General features: G+C 37.0%; 1 protein-coding gene across 1 annotated transcript in view; it reads right to left on the reverse strand.

Annotated features, from left to right (window-relative positions):
- LOC130232484 (adhesion G protein-coupled receptor A3) overlaps positions 1-15974 on the reverse strand; it is a 79965-nt gene extending 63991 nt beyond the window's left edge. The window contains exon 1 of the mRNA XM_056462422.1: positions 14994-15974. Coding sequence (XP_056318397.1) covers positions 14994-15202 — 209 coding nt within the window. The 5' untranslated portion in view covers positions 15203-15974. The remainder of the gene's footprint in view (positions 1-14993) is intronic.
- Between the last annotated feature and the right edge of the window lie 1018 nt (positions 15975-16992).

Below are 16992 nucleotides of genomic sequence, written 5' to 3' on the forward strand. Positions count from 1 at the left end.
TAATATTATTTACTGTCATCATGGCAAAGATAAAATAAATCAGTTATTAGAATATATATATATATATATATATATATATATATATATATATATATATATATATATATATATATATATATATATATATATATATATATATATATGTATATATGTATATATATATATATATATATATATATATATATATATATATATATATATATATATAATCTTGCTTATTACATTAATTTGCTTAATTGATTATCAATCGAATTAAAATTTTAGTTTAGTTTGGCTTTCAGCAAATAAAGACTCCACTGGATCTTCAGTCTGACAACACTGATGAAAAGGAAAATTCTTTCAGACCACAGTCTTAATTATAACAGACATCTTACATATTGCACATATGATGAGTCTTATGTAACAGCATGATATCTAAAGATTCTGTCAGATTTGCTTTCCCTCAGTCTGCAATTACAGTTCTATTTGTTTACATTTTGATTCTGGGGAACTTTAATTGAAGCTTTCGAAGCCCAGTCCTTGTCAAGAGATGAAAGAAAGAGAAAAGCCTGAGAACATGCTGCAGTTTGTATGGATAAACATGCACACGCTGCCTTCTGACTCTTATCTGTCAAGATCAATTAAAGAGCCATGCTGATATTCATGAGCCGAGATTGCTGAGTGAATCCCCTCCCTCATGTTTACAATACAATGCAACACAAAAGCCCTGGAGAATTACTAGTGTGTGTGTGTGTGTGTGTGTGTGTGTGTGTACAAGTTAACAGATTCTAAAAGGTTTTACTAAGCTCTGATATGATATTCATAGTGAAATGCAGTCAAAGATTCTTTATTTTGAACGTTTATTTGAAAGAGTCTTGGAGAAAAAAAAAATCTAAAATGTTATTCAGCTTTTACAGCACTGATGAGTAGCAATAAACCCTACATATCACAATGATTTCTGAACAATCATGTGACACTGAAGACCTGATGCTGAAAATGTAGCTTTACATCACAGAAATAAAAGCATATTTTTTAAATAAATCATAAAAAACAGCTAACGTTTAATAATATTTAGCATATTTCGATATAATATCAGAGCATTTTCTGATTTTCTTAGTATAACAACTGATTCTTAAAATTCATCCAGGTGAAGAGAATGCAATAGTCAGCTTTTACAGCACTGATGAGTAGCAATAAACTCTGCATATCTCAATGATTTCTGAATAATTATGTGACACTGAAGACCTGATGTTGAAAATTTAGCTTTACATCACAGAAATAAAGCATATTTTTTAAATGCATCACAAAAAAATTGCTATAGTTTAATTGTATTTTGAATATTTCAATAAAGAATAATAATATGTAATGTAATTTATCATGTATGGCTATACACCCAAAGTGCTTCACAATCATGAGGGGGGGGGTCTCTCCACACCATCACCAGTGTGCAGCATCCACTTGGATGATGCGACGGCAGCTACAGGACAACAGCGCCAGTGCGCTCACCACACACCAGCTATTGGTGGAGTGAAGAGACCGTGATGGAGCCAATTCGGTGGAGGGGGATGATTGTGAAGCCATGATAGGTAAGGGCCGATGGAGGGAACTTGGACAGGACACCGGGGTTACACCCCTACTCTTTACGAGAAGTCCCATGGGATTTTTAACAACCACAGAGAGTCAGGACCTCGATTTAACGTCTCATCTGAAAGACGGCCATATATTTTATTTTATTTTATTCTGCCATATATATTGCGATATGGATACAACTTCATTAGACAAGTTGAATATAAACAATATGGAAAGAATTTATCATTTTAGACTTATTGGGACGAATCTGTTAATGTTGTCACGATAATGGAAATCGACACCAATCAGTACTTAAATTTTTTTTATTCATGGATTTAAAACGCTCCAGTGTCCCTGTATCCGTGGTTACACTCGGTAAACAGTGGAGAGTTCGGTGAAGTGATGACCTTCACGACCAATCACAGTAATTTCTGTTGAGCACGTGAACACAATGGCATATCAGCGCCGTTTGAGAATGTGCAAAAATGTTAGCGGGAAATGGACGCATTTAAATTCCAGTACCGATTGGTATCGAATTCCAATTTCATGACAACACTAGATTCTGCAGCGGAGTGCATACAATATAATAAACAGTCTACAAGCTGATAAATTCAATAAAGAAAAATATACAAATGAAATAAACAGCATTTTGTTGTATTCCGGAGGAGTCGAACTGTAATCAGGTATAAAGTAATCGAATAATCAAATGTAAAATAATACTGTCATGGTCTTTATTTGTTAAACAATTGAATAAAATGATTCGTTATTAACATGTCAAAGTTACAAACAGTACAATTTCTTATGCCTGAATGCTTTTAAAACCTTCACACAGTCTCAGGCCTCAAAAAACACTTGCGATCAATTATAATCCAGACTCAACATTAGCCGCGTTTCCACTATCGCGCCTAAAGCGAGCGAGCCAGGGCGAGCCAAGGCCAGTCGCGTTTCCACTATCACTTCCGGGGCGTAATCGGGCCAAAGCGGGGCTTCCTTGGGGCCAGCGTCCGGCCTTTTTCGGCCCGCCGAATACCTTGGGCCAAGGAGGGCCAACTGGGGCTTCGGGGCGGGGTTACGTACAAAGGCGGAGTTTTCCTGTCAGGTAAAGAGGAGACAAGATCCTTTCTTCCCTTACATTTGTTTTGCTATCGCGCTTGATTAACTCACTAAGAAGAAGAAAAAAGTAAATGCCGCCGAACTCGAATGTCCTTATCCAGGGATCGCTGTCTGGCCTTACACCAACAGACCACAAACAGTAAAAAAGCAATCGCTTCGGTGTTCTCCATCTTCCAGCTCTCGTAGTGATGCCAGGTTGTGTTTGGGGTTATAATTTGAGTTTTTTGTTCCCGCTGAAGTGGGCGGGTTGTGTGACGGGTTGTGTGACGTTTGATTCGGGGGACGTTCTGGGGGCAGTGTTTGCGTGACGCGCTGCGAGCAACTAGCCCGACAGTGGAAACGCGACATGAGTTCAGCCTCATTTCTCAACCTCCCGGGCTATTGGCCCGGCCTGGCCCAATAGTGGAAATGCGGCTAGTGCGTATACTCGCGATGTGACTATTGCGAATGATCACATTACGATGTCGATATATTGTGCAGCCCAATTCAGGATTATTAAAAAAAATCACACAGTGTGAGCCAGGCTTTAGGGTGCATTCTGCTGACTGTTACAGATACACGTCCTTAGGGGTGTGTGGGTGATGATGACAGATCGTCTGGGTCTTCGACAGCAGACAGGACGATCTAACAATTAGCATTCAAATGAGCGTCTGCCAAGAAACCTGCAGGTCTCCTAGTGCTGGAGACAGATGGTGAAGATTCAACCTTATCTTGATTTCAGAGCAAATAGATCACAGCACTGAAAGCAAAGAGAGCAACGAAACAGACTTGCACAATTTACATAAACCCACTCGATCCAAGTTCACTTTCAGCAAGACCAAATCTTCCTAAACAAATCAAAAAACTTGGACTACATTACAACAGGCAGTATATTATTTGGAAATATGCTCTGCAATAAGCCAAATGTGAATACAAACAGTTTAAACAAACTCTTTTCACAGCAAAACCGATGCAAGTGATTACACCAAAATTACACACGTCACCTTAAATGTAATCATCAAACGAATGGCTTATTGTTCGCTCTGTGAAAGTACTTCAGCTTTATTTACTTGCTACTTGACCTGTTAACATTGTATTTACCATTAGTGTCACCATTAGATATTTTCCTACGCTGCATCTAGGGCTGCACAATATCTCGTTTCAGCATCAACATTGCAATGTGCAAAGACACAGGTCACTTCACGCGTTCACACTTGCAATTGTTTCAGAATCAGGCATATTTGGCGTGCTGTCCGGGGAGAGGGCTCTGAGCTCGGGGAAGACACCCCAACTCGAGTTATTCCCCTTATCAGGAAACAGAGCGGAGTTGGGATTCCAGTATCTAGCCCGGCCCCAGAACGCTCCCCCCGGGAATGTAATGCTTAAGAGGTGAGGTGTTGGGGTGGTGGAGGGATGCTAAAGTCGTGAGATGCTGCAGGTAAGGCAGCTTTGGTATATATAGGGGTTTGGTCAAGAACTGATTGGATAACGGAATAATTGTCAATGATGTACTTGATACTGAAACTTCTGTGTGTGCTCCTCCCGAAATTTGTTTACAAAACAATGTCAGTTGAGTTTTAGTTTATTCATCCATTAGAAAGTTTGAGTGGGAATTTTAGCCATTGCAAAGTTTAACATTAACAGAGTGAAAGTTTGCTTGTTATGACTAAGATTTCAAGTGTATTCAAACCATTTGTGTATAAGAAAATACAACCTCTGTGGTTTTAACAAAGATTAATGCAGTTTATTTATATTTGATTATTTAATTTCTGGCGACACGGTGGCTCAGTGGTTAGCACTGTTGCCTCACAGCAAGAAGGTTGCTGGTTCGAGTCCTGGCTGGGTCAGTTGGCATTTCTGTGTGGAGTTTGCATGTTCTCCCCGTGTTTGCGTTGGATTCCACGGGGTGCGCCGGTTTCCCTCACAGTCCAAACACATGCGCTAGGTGAATTGAATAAGCTAAATTGGCTGTATGTATGAGTGTGTATCGGTGTTTCCCAGTACTGGGTTGCAGCTGGAAGGGCATTATGCTGTGGTGACCCCTGATGAATAAAGGGACTAAACAGAAGGAAAATGAATGAATAAATGAATTAATTATTTATTTTCTGTACTTAAATACAGGTAGACTCTCTAGAAAACTACGAAACGCTATCACTCTGATTTATGCAGATTATCTTGTCCTTCGAAATTATCCCAGTCAATATAAAATTATAATCACATCGCAATATACAGTACTGTGCAAAAGTCCTAAGCATTATACCAGATTTGTTGGCCTAAGACTTATATAATCACAATATACAATCAATCAGTCTCTTTATTAAAAACAAACAGATAATATAGGTAATATGTACAACAACAACAACAACAGTACTAGCAATAGTCTCTGTTTAATGTGGCTTATGTGGCTAATGTGGTTTAAGGTAGCATCATGCACAGCTTGAACTGTTTTGTTCTAATTGTCTTGAAATTTTCTGAAATAATGTGTAATATATAATATCAGGCTTCTTTTAGCATCTTCCAGAGCTCTTCTTTAGGTTTTTACTGTTATATTTTTCTCATACAGCCTCAATAATATTCAGGTCTGGAACCTGTGGAGGCCATTTCATGACTGTCCGTGTTTCATCAGCGGCTTTCTTTCTCCAAATTGAATTTCACTACAATTATCAGATCATTATCATGCTGAAAATGAAAACTATTACCGCTGAAGTCCTTTCCAGAAGGAATGGCATAATGGATTAAAACCTTTCTGTACTTTTCATCATTCACAATTCCATCAATTCAGACAATATTGCTAACAACACTGGTAGAAATGCAGCTCAAACCAGGACAAACAGCCACTCTCCAACACTGTCTTTTACATGTCTTAAACAATTCAACCAAAATAATTAAACTCTAAGCTAACTCCTATCATAACAAACCATAAATCAACTGAAAGATCATTTATTCACCACGTACAAGTCTCAATTTGGAAAAAAATTGACAAACAATTCACACTTGTGACTGGTTTTGTGATAAAGGGTCACATATATTCAATATACTATAGGTAAAACAGCAGATTTAACGTTGGCCTAAAACTTTTGCAGTACTGTATATCGCTGAAAAACAAAACAATGCGACGTCCGTTTTATCCAATATCGTGCAGCCCTAGTCCTGATCAAACAGCTATTAGGACATATTTCAACACTTTTGTGAAACCCATCCCACACTGCCCCGCTACAGTCACCAGGTGTGCTTTGGGGAGAGCAGCTCAGTCCAGGTGTAGCTTTCAACACTTGCCTAAGAGAAACAAGCTCTACGTCTGGGCCCACATAAAAAGACAGCTGCACACACAAGATCCATTTACAACAGAAATTGCTATAAACCAATCCCAAGCACTGAGAAACAATCTCAACTCTGAGTTTGGGTGGGGATTTAGTAACTTTCCTAAAGCTGTTTAGAGGATATTTTAGAAGCAGCGTAGCATGAAACAAACTCTCAATCTCCAGTTGCAAGTATAATGAGGTCACTAAAAAAAGAGATATGTTGTTTTACTGAAAAATTTAATTGTAATATTTTGAATACTTATTATGAGATCAAAAATTAACCAAGAAACAAAATATAATGCATCTAAAATGTAGATATACATTTGATTCAATATATAAAATGATTTAAATCTGCATATTGCAATAAATGAGTGATTTAATATAATTTACTGTGATTTTTCAGGTGATATTGACATGTCAATGCACTAGGGCTGCAAGATACTGGGGAAAAAATGACAGTGCGATATTTAGTTTTTCTGCGATTGTATATTGCGATATTACATTTGTTGTTCTAGTGAGAGTATAATAACATTATTACTTCTCTTTACTAAAATACAATCAGAAAATACAGTTGGATTTTTTGGGTCTAATTGTTTAAGACGTGAAAGAAAGAGTTAAGAGAGAATGATGAAGGAATGAATAAAATATACTGTAGCTTCTGTCTTGGTTTGATCAGCATTTCTGCCAGAGCTGTTGTCAATATTGCTTGAATTTACGGGATTGTGAATGCTGAAAATTACTGACAGGTTTTAATTTGTCATGTAATTCCTACTAGAAAGTAGGAAAAATAAACCACAAAACAAGATATAATCGTTTCGACTGTATATAGCGATATGAACAAGTTCACCAGATGACTTCAATAGCTCTGTTTGGAAAGAATTGATCAATTCTGATTTTGTAGGGGAGCATATCTTCATGAAATAAGATAAACAAATTACAAGCATAAATAACACAACAGTGCAAAGGCGCTAATTAAATAAAAAGTTATTTTTTGTTTTCTGGGGAGTCGAACACTTTTTAGGTAAATAAATTAAACAGACAATGGTATAATAAGTGTATAAACACAAACAATCTGCGATACAAACTTAAAAATGATTATTTATTATTATTATTATTATTATTATTATTATTAATGCATGCATTTTAACTGTATTATGGCTAAACTTTTTAATATTTCCACAAATGACCTGTTCTGAACTGAGTTTCTTGATTGATCTTGTTTTCAGGTTGACAAAACGACGACGATATTTATGTTTGTTTACATCGTTAAAATGCCTTATTTGTTGTAGAGCTGTACGATTAATCGAAAAATATCGCGATCTTGATTCGACCCTGTGGACCAGGGGTGTCCAAACTCGGTCCTGGAGAGCTGGTGTCCTGCAAAGTTTAGTTCCAACCCCATTCAGACACACCTGGGTCAGCTAATCAAGCTCTTACTAGGCTTTCTAGAAACATCCTTGCAGCTGTGTTGAGGCAAGTTTAAGCTAAAATCTGCAGGACACAGGCCCTTCAGAACCGAGTTTGGACAGTCCTGCCCTAGACGATCTTAATCCAGCATCTCTACGATTCTGCCAATCATATTTCCAAGTAGAGGAGAGAAGCAAAGGCGGCCGCACAAGTATGTTTTACATACATTGCTCAGCAACGTGGACACCACCAAATGGAGTCTTAAATATTATTTATATACTGTGTGGGTATAATTCACCCAAAAATGTCATTTCTGTCTTCATGTAATGATGTGTAGCTGCTGACCGTGAGTTGTTACCACAGAGAGGGCGGGCGTGCACCTGTGAATGATAGTGAACAGAACTGGCTGTGAATAACAGGTAATAAAGTTCTAAATAACATTCAGTTCGAGGCACGGAGCGATGTGAAAATTAAATTTCAATTAGCAGTGAAAATTAAACCGAAAGCACGCACATCATTTAAATAATCATATCGCATTTTAGAGTAATGATTACGACAAGCATTTATTGTTTTGCTTTCATAGCGAACACACAGTGTTGTCCATGAGAATAAATGTTTAACAGTGTCAGTATAACTACTCTAGCCTATATAATGTTGAATATAATGCAAGAGGGAATCTGATAATGACAAATGACAGATTTTACCAGTAGAAAAAAAGATCTATAATGTCGTCAATGACAGATTGCAAGAACATGTCTCAAACATAATAATTCAACATCAGAATTATGAATAGTTGTATTCTGATGTCATCACTTCACTGTGAATTAATGACCAGGACAAATTGAAAAGGCTGTTCAAGTCCACCATTCAAAATTTAGCATTTTCACCAACAGTAGACCGACACATAATATTACAGTTGTTTTACCACATGTTTGAGAAATAACAATAGTCTACTAATATTAATCTTTATTTTTCATCTACAGAATCGTGAGAAAATCGTAATCTTTATTTTAAGTACAAATAAATTGCGAATCTCATTTTAGCCAGATTTGTTGTATGCAACAGTAAAGCATGGTTGTTCTCTTTTAGAAGTTATAGCGATGCTTTCTTTTCACTGAAATAATACGAAACATATGTTACTTATAACATTTTTTTAAATATCGTATCTCATATTGAACTAGAACCCTACCACTACAGCACTGACAAAAACTACCTCATACTATTAACACATACTCTAAACAACAGCTCTGTCACTTTATCAAACAAACTCTAATTGAACCGCACTTATTTCACTTATTTGGACTCTACCTGCCAAATTAATTGCATATTTATTGTATATTCACATTCATCTTGCAGTGTTTTTGTTATCTGTATGCACCCAGAGTCTGAGAGTAATGTTATTTCAATTCTCTGTGTGTCTGTACAAGTGGCAGAATTGACAGTAGAGCTGACTTTGACTTATTCAGAATGTGGTTTTCTTAAAATTCTCTTCATTTCACGTCAGCTTTAATGGGATTAATCTATTTTAACTACTGTCTACCAACTAATACACATAAAAACAAAACTCCAGCAAGCAATCAAACTGCTTCAAATGTAACAATGTTGTAAACCCTGCTTAAGGGTCGTATAATAAACCTCCTGACCCTACATGTGTGAGGTAAAGGTTTCCCCACTCCAACCTGAGCAAAGTAATTGATTTTCAGGGTCAGAGAAGGTCAGGAGAAGCAGTGGGACTCCATGGATAACTACTACTGCCTGGAAATCCCACATTTAGTCATAAGCAGCCTACTGTCAGCCTCTTGCTGGAAGAAAACATCATATGACAGGACTGCGGCCTATAAACACTCACTATGCACATGCCAAACCAAGTAATTGAGACACCATGAATGAAGTTTATGTTTGGTCATTGTAATGCTGAGACTTCCTGTACAGGGCATGGGAACTTGACACTGCTGAATTTTCATGACCATTCCTATTCAACTGGGCCAGCTTTAGGATAACACTGAGAAATGCTTATGAAATCGATCTAGGGTTCCGAACCAAATGCCTGCTTTATTAGGGATGAAAAATTAACATCCAGTTTTGGCTAAAGCCTCCTGTTGATTTACGGTTTTAAAATGAGTCGGGCATTTTACACTAAATTAGCTTTTTTCCATCTTGAAGGTGGTGACTTTCTAAAACGACTCCAATAGTAGAAAGCATATATTTTCTATTTTCATATTTTCTGTACACATTTAGGCTACAATGGTTGGCATTCGAGTCCATTTTGCCACACACATGCCCACTCCAACATTTCCAACAGTAGGCTTGGGGGGAAAAATCTCTTTACAGCATAGCATCACAATATTTTCCCACAGCGATTGTAAATTACTCGGTTTAAAAAAAGAATATGATCGAATAGTTCTTAATTTTATTGTTGTCTTTATTTTATTTTGAGCTTGTATGCTTCATTTAATACTTTGTATTAAGGAACATTTTTTGAATGTTACGTGCATATTGTATATAGTTCCTGCATATAGTTCCTGTGAGAACGACGGAGATCGCTACTTTAGAAAAGACGGAAAGACATCTTAAAGATAGATGTCTCGTGATATGTGAAAAGGTTTTTATTGAATGCTTTAGTACTCTCCGAAACGGCACAAGGTTAGTGTCTACAAAATATTACGTATATTGTGGTTTAGCCTTGTGTTGAGGTATTAAGGATGTGATGGTGAGCTGATAGCTTGACATTAAACTAATAGATGCACTGTTGAATATATATATATATATATATATATATATATATATATATATATATATATTTTACTCTTACATTGGTGTTTGTATAATAAATCGAGAAAACCATCAGTTTAACTCTTGACCATCTATCGAGAAGGATGCTACAGCAATAATATAAGAATACACAGACTCACATATCTATATATTGGCAATATTTTATTATACCACTTGGCTAAATAATAAAATCTATTGCAGACCACTAGATCAGTGGTCCCCAACCTTTTTGTCATTGTGGACCGGTCAACGATTAACATTTTTACCGTGGCCCGGGGTTATACTGCTAGGCGCCCGTTAATCGCTTTCTCAGAGATTGACAAGATGGCAAAACATTGTTACTCTGATACACGTTTTATTTATGGAGAAAATTAAAAAGCACTGCAGTGTTTGGGTGTTCTGTGTTTGTCTGAGATAAGTAGACTCCCGAAATGTGTATATTCCATACAAAGCATTAAACTGATCAGTCAGTTCTTGTCATGTGACTCGTGGTGTGGCATTCTGAAAAGCTGTGATGTTTTCAAATAGGTGTGCCAGGAAGATGCGAGCGTGTCGCTCCCAATATGCTTATAAGCCATGCGCCTAAATTGGAAATAAGCTCGCGATAGATGATATGTAAACGAGGCTGCCGTCATTTGCGATTTCCAGCAGTTGATCATCTTGCACAGACATCCTGAATTCACTTGATTTGCTGACAAATGGGTTGCGGATCCATTCTTTGGCAGTTCGTGGGTCCTTCACTGGGCCTTTTCCTCCTTCGCAAAAAAACTTTCCGAAGACGTCTGTTTCTTATCCATTTTGCTAGGTTGTGGGTTAAATTTTGGCACTTAAGTGACCAAGATGTAACCAAGAATACATTCATTTTTTCAAAATAAAAGATCGTTTAAGCTCATTTAATAAATAAAACAGAAATAATTATTTATTGTGCGACCTGGTACCAACTGCACTAGTCCGTAGCTCAGGGTTTGTAGCTGAGGACCACTGCACTAGATGATGTAGTTTTTTTTTTATGGTCAGCTAAGTCACCCTGAGTATCCAGTAAGTTGGTAAAAATAAGTACAGCAGCATCATTTCTGTTTATTTAAAACAGATCCTGCCAAAGTTTTCCTTTGAGGACATCAATCGAAGTTGGAAAAAGCTAATAAATTGCAATAAAATTATATTGTGACAAGTATTGTGTGAACTCTGGTGTTTCCAACCCCTATCTAACAGCCTACATCCATTTTCCAGGAGATCAAAGTCTGTTTTTACATGCGTTCATCCTCTATTAGCAAACGCACAGGCACACCAAGAAAGACGAAAGCCCCATTCAGGCTTTCAGACATGCTTGATAACCACCTCTAAAAGACACAGTCACGTGAGCCGCTTTTCATTTAAACCCTAATAAGGCTGCATCACCAGCCAACAACCGAGCAAAGCTAAAGCAACTGAAAAAATAAAATCACTCTGGAGATCCTGAAAAACATATTCAGTCAAGTATGTTCAGAGTCTTTGACTGGTCGTGCAGGTAATGTGATGTTGTCAAATATTTTCATCTTTAGACAGCCATAGCAAAAGATCAGACCATGCCTCATATCAACCTAGCCAATAACATGATAACTAAACAAGGTTACGAAGCATTATGACAAGGATTTTACTACATAATGCAGATATATGAACTGATTTTTAGCGAAAAAAAACACTGAATTTAAACAATTCGAGCACTTTCCAGATGTATTTTCAAACCTTTACAAGTGCAGCATATAATGGCCTGTTTCCATTGAGTGGTACGGTACGATTCGGTTTGGTACGCTTTTATGGCCGTTTCCACTGTCAAAAGACGTACCGAACCGAACCGTACCGTACCATTTTTTTGGCACCCTTTCGAAAGGGTACCAAACACGAGAAAGGGTACCAAAAGGCGGAGCTAGACGCGCAGCTGAACGCTATTGGTTTACAGAGATACGTCATTCGCTTACGCAACAAGCCAGAATGAAAACAAAAAACCCGCCATGTTTGAAATACACAGCGAGAGATTACAGCGGAATTATATATACATAAAATAACGAGCCATGGTCGATCCGGGCTCAAACAAACGTTGTCGTCATCTTGATGAACAGCCACAAAGCCATGGAGTAGAGCAGAATCTACCCTGTGCCTCAGTGTTTTTTACGAGCCAGTCTGAAGCGCGAGCGGTTTCGCTTTCTTCCTTGCATTCGCCGCGCATCTATATCTGAAATAACAAACTTCTTGAGCTGAAGATAATAACCTGCGCTTGATTATTGACGTGCTTTTGAAACCCGATCCTGTCAGAAGCTGACAAACGCGAGAGTGAAGCGCGAAAAAACAAAGGAGAAGCTGCAAAAAAGGAGCACATTTCCGCAAACATGAACAAAATGCCATGTTTAACTAACTTATTATCTTCACATTTTGGACTATTATGAACTGGGAATGATGGAATTACTGTCTAACAGAGGCTACATGTGCTGCTGAAGATTACAGACACAGATAAGAGGTTTTCATTGACTGTGGGCTATCTTTTGTGTTGTTTTTGAACCTAAGTAAGCACTAAATGTCTGCTATATGTAGTTCTTCTGTAGTTCTTAACATATCGCAGACTGTAAGGGGCTGTATTTGTTTATATATGTTAATTTATTTAATATAATTACAGACGTTACAGTAGGCTATTTCGCACTGTCATTGATCTGCAGTTATAATCAACTCATGTTCATTGAAAAGTTAGTAATAAACATTTCTACACAAGTGTTTATGTGTATGAAGCATCTGTTTTGTGAGAAGCGCTTCTCATATGATATGTGAGCGACCTGTACAGCTTTATTGTAGACATTTGCTCGAGCGAGAATGACGTCGACTGAAACTTTCTGTCATACACCACACCCACCAAAAGGGTACCCTTGGTAGTGGAAACGCAAGCCTGATAAGGTGACCCGTACCGACCCGAACCGTACCAATCAGTGGAAACAAGCCATTACATATTTATATTTATTCTCACATCATATCAGAGGCTATTTATTAAAGCGTTCTACAGTATAGTATAGTAAAATATTTATGGCATGTTTGCCTCAAGCCCAACATTGAATGTTATTTACTCTCTTTATTACAACTGATTGATTGATTGATTGATTGATTGATTGATTGATTGATTGACTGATTGATTGATTGGGCAGGGTCAAAAAAGCCATTTTTTTATCCGTTATCCTTGGACAGATGGTAAAATTGTCATAAATCCCAACAACATCATAACTAAAAAGCATGCAAGTATTATTATAAGAAATATGTTACCAAAATTAGGTTTTGTCCATCACTTCAGGGTGAAGAGTGTTAAACCGGGTGTCATTTTGTTGCTGTTAAGACCACTTTGTTAAGCTGTAATGTGGATTTGTTTTAATCATAAGTGAATGCTAAAAAATATCATGGTTTAGTTTACACAAATCTGTGTGTCCCATGAAGTCCACTAGTAAATATCTTTCATATGGTCTGTTTTGAGGATGTTTTTGGGTCTTTTTCTGGACATTGAAGTCTAGAAACTCACTGTCTATAGAGGATGAACCCATTATAGATGTTAGTACTTCAAAATATTGGTGTATTACCACTATAAATTAATGAAATACAGTAGTTTACTGTAAAAATTCGACATTTTTTTGACGCTTTTGTATTTTTAAGAGAAAAAAATGGCAACCTGTTGTTTTTTTTAACCGTAACTTTTACGTATTTTTCTTTGCAGTGTAGCAGTTGCTTTAACCCTACATTAATGGATGTCAGAAAAAATTAAGCTGGTTGTTCATAAATTCGATCAATATATCTCCTTTTAAGTGCTTACCATTTAATTATGGCAACTATACCTTTACATATTGCACTATAAATGCCAGCAACATCATATAAAAAGACATGTTAGTATAAATATGAAAAATATGTTACCAAAATTAGGTCTAGTCTGTCAGTTCAATGTGATAAGTGTCCAAGTGTCTGTTATGACTACTTTAAGCTGTAATGTGGATTTGTTTTAATCATAAATGAATGCTAAAAAAAATCATGGTTTAAACAAATCTGTGTGTACCACAAAAAGTTCAACACTAAATATCTTTCATTTGGTCTGTTTTGAGGATGTTACTTAGTCTTTTTCTAGATATTAAAGGAGTCTGGAACCTTACTGTCTACATAGGATGACAGCACTTTCAGTTCATCTAAAATAAAATAAAATGAGAGTCTCATGAAAAGACATAAGGGTGAGTAAATAATAACAACTTAAATTTCCAAGTGAACTAACCCTTTAAATAATTAATACTCTGGATTTATTTGACTTAAACTCACTTCAGTTTTCCAAAACTTTTCCAAAGTAACCAGAACACCAGAAATCAACAAGTGATGTCTAGTAAAGTGCATTTCTTAGGTAAATCACAAAGTTAAAGCAAGTGTTGCTTTAATATTTACACATTCAGACTTTCTCCTTAATAATATCCTATCAGAAAAGTATTCTAAGCAAATTCCAAATAGTGAAATTATATTAGCAGCCAATGACTATTAAAAGTACAACATTGTTAACTGTCAAATAAATAGTGCTAATTTTGTTTTCAAGACATACGTGCATGGGGCTTTAGACCCAATATTCAAACTAGCATGTCACAAATGGTCACGACTCAAAAAAATGAACGAATGTGCTAATTTAAAACATACTTTACCCCAATTAAAAGACTATTTTAATTTTCAGGTGAGCTAACCCTTTAAATAATAATTACTCTGCATCTCTGGCTTGAAAACTCACTTCGGTTTTCCTAAACTTTTCCTCCAGAGTGACCAGAACACCAGAAACCATCGTGTAGTGTCTATTTCTGAGGTAAAATGTAGTGTAAATAACGTTACGTGTTTACTTACAGTGAGACGGTCCTGTTGGGAAATGTTTCAGGAGAGGGCACCTGACGGAACTCCATGTTACTGCAGACCACTTTTCTGTCCAGTGTGGCCACAGAAGGAGAGCTTTTCCCCGCACTCCTGGATCTTTCATCGTATGTTTTACATTCAGTGGATCCTGAGCCTCTGAGCAGCAGCACAAAAGCCAGCAAAAGGACGCAAAACACCGACATTACTCCAGCCGTCGTTGATATATTCACACGGCAAAAGAGAAGGGGGTCAGATTAGCATATAAATAGCCTTTCGGTGCAGCTTCTGTTGTTGTTTATATCGAAACACGACAAATATTCGTCCAAAGCCATAGAGCAGAGACGCGGGTCAGCGTTTTAAGTCATAGTCAAAACACAGTCTAGACACAACATTATCAACAAACGGGGTCTGTTTTTCATCCACATATTAAGCAGTCCGAACAGAAGCGCTCGAATGTCCCTCTTTGTCTTCCATAAGTCTCATTTTGTAAACAAGTTTCGCAGTTTTACACCAAAATAACGTTAATTGCCTTTGTTTCCAGTCAAATATCGCTCCTCCATAAGCAGACAGCAGCTGCAGCAAGGCATCCCAAGATAACAGTCTCACAAACTCAAGGAAATCTGATCACAAACTTTTTTTCTCCTTCCTTCACATCACTGCTTAAAAATACTCAATAAATAAAAGCGAAACTCGATGGTTATCACACGATAAGCGAAAAAGCTAAAAACAAAACACGCGATATATCCGCGTGCCGAACAATAAAACCATTCTTGGAGAAAATGAATGCGTAAAGTTGGTTTCCACTACGCGACTCTTCAATGTAGACTTAAAAATTAAGCTCCAGAGCACACGACGGTGGAGGTGTGTTTTGGGGGGATATATTTAGGAGGAGTGTGAATCCAGAAGTCCTGAAGAGGGATCCTCGCGGTCGGTCAGATGGTCAAAGCGTGAGTGTTTTAAAAAAAAAAAATCCGGACTCCATGTTACATTTCCTCCCCTGACGTCATCGTAGGTTTGGTCTGACTGAGCTCCAGTCAACAAAGATACACTAACATTAGAAACTGTAAAGTATTATTTGTTATTACTCAGAATCTGCACATAAATCTAAAGCATTTATCTTCAACTTTTTTAACTTGTTTGGAATTTTTTTTTATACATAAACAAAAATGGCTTCAATCCCTACTTTTCGACATTTTCTGATTGAAGTTGACTCACTGCTCAAATCTTTCCGTATGTGTGACAACAAAAAATGAGTCAGATTTTTGGTACAATATGAAGAATTGTTGTCTATTGGCTCTGATTTAAGTTAGATAGCTTTCCTGTAATGCTCTTAATTTGTTTATTTCCATACATTTTTGTACAATTGTAATTTACTTGCCCATTTCTGTGTTTTGTTAGTCTTCTTTTCCTATCTGCAGTTAATGTAACTTGTATTTTTCCTCTCTTATATTGATCTCCTGATTGTGGTTGTATATTTCCATTCATGAATTAAAAAGAAAAAAGAAACAGTAAAGCTAAAAAAATATATGAAGCATTATGTACATTTCACTATCACTATCATTACTATCATCTTACCTTTTTATTTATTTTACCTCTGGCATCTGGCATTTATACTTTGATTGTATAACTAGTATAGTTTCTCTCATTTTTATTTTGTTTTGTTTGTTCATAATTGTTGTGAGATGTATATTCTTGTGCTAAGTTTGTACATATTAACAATAAAAAATAAATAAATTCAGTCAACAGTGATGCCAAATGGGGGCGTCACGGTGGCTCAGTGGGTAGCACGATCACCTCATAGCAAGAAGGTTGCTGGTTCGAGCCTCGGCTGGGTCGGTTGGCTGTGTGGAGTTTGCAAGTTTTTCACATGTTCACGTGGGTTTCCTCCGGGTGCTCCGGTTTCCCCCATAAGTCCGAAAACATTCGCAATAGGTGAATTGGGTAAGCTGAATTGTCCGTAGTGTATGTGTGTGAATGAGGGTGTATGGGTGTT

The sequence above is a fragment of the Danio aesculapii genome, chromosome 7 (genome assembly GCF_903798145.1).
Source record: "Danio aesculapii chromosome 7, fDanAes4.1, whole genome shotgun sequence".
Classification (NCBI taxonomy): Eukaryota; Metazoa; Chordata; class Actinopteri; order Cypriniformes; family Danionidae; genus Danio; species Danio aesculapii.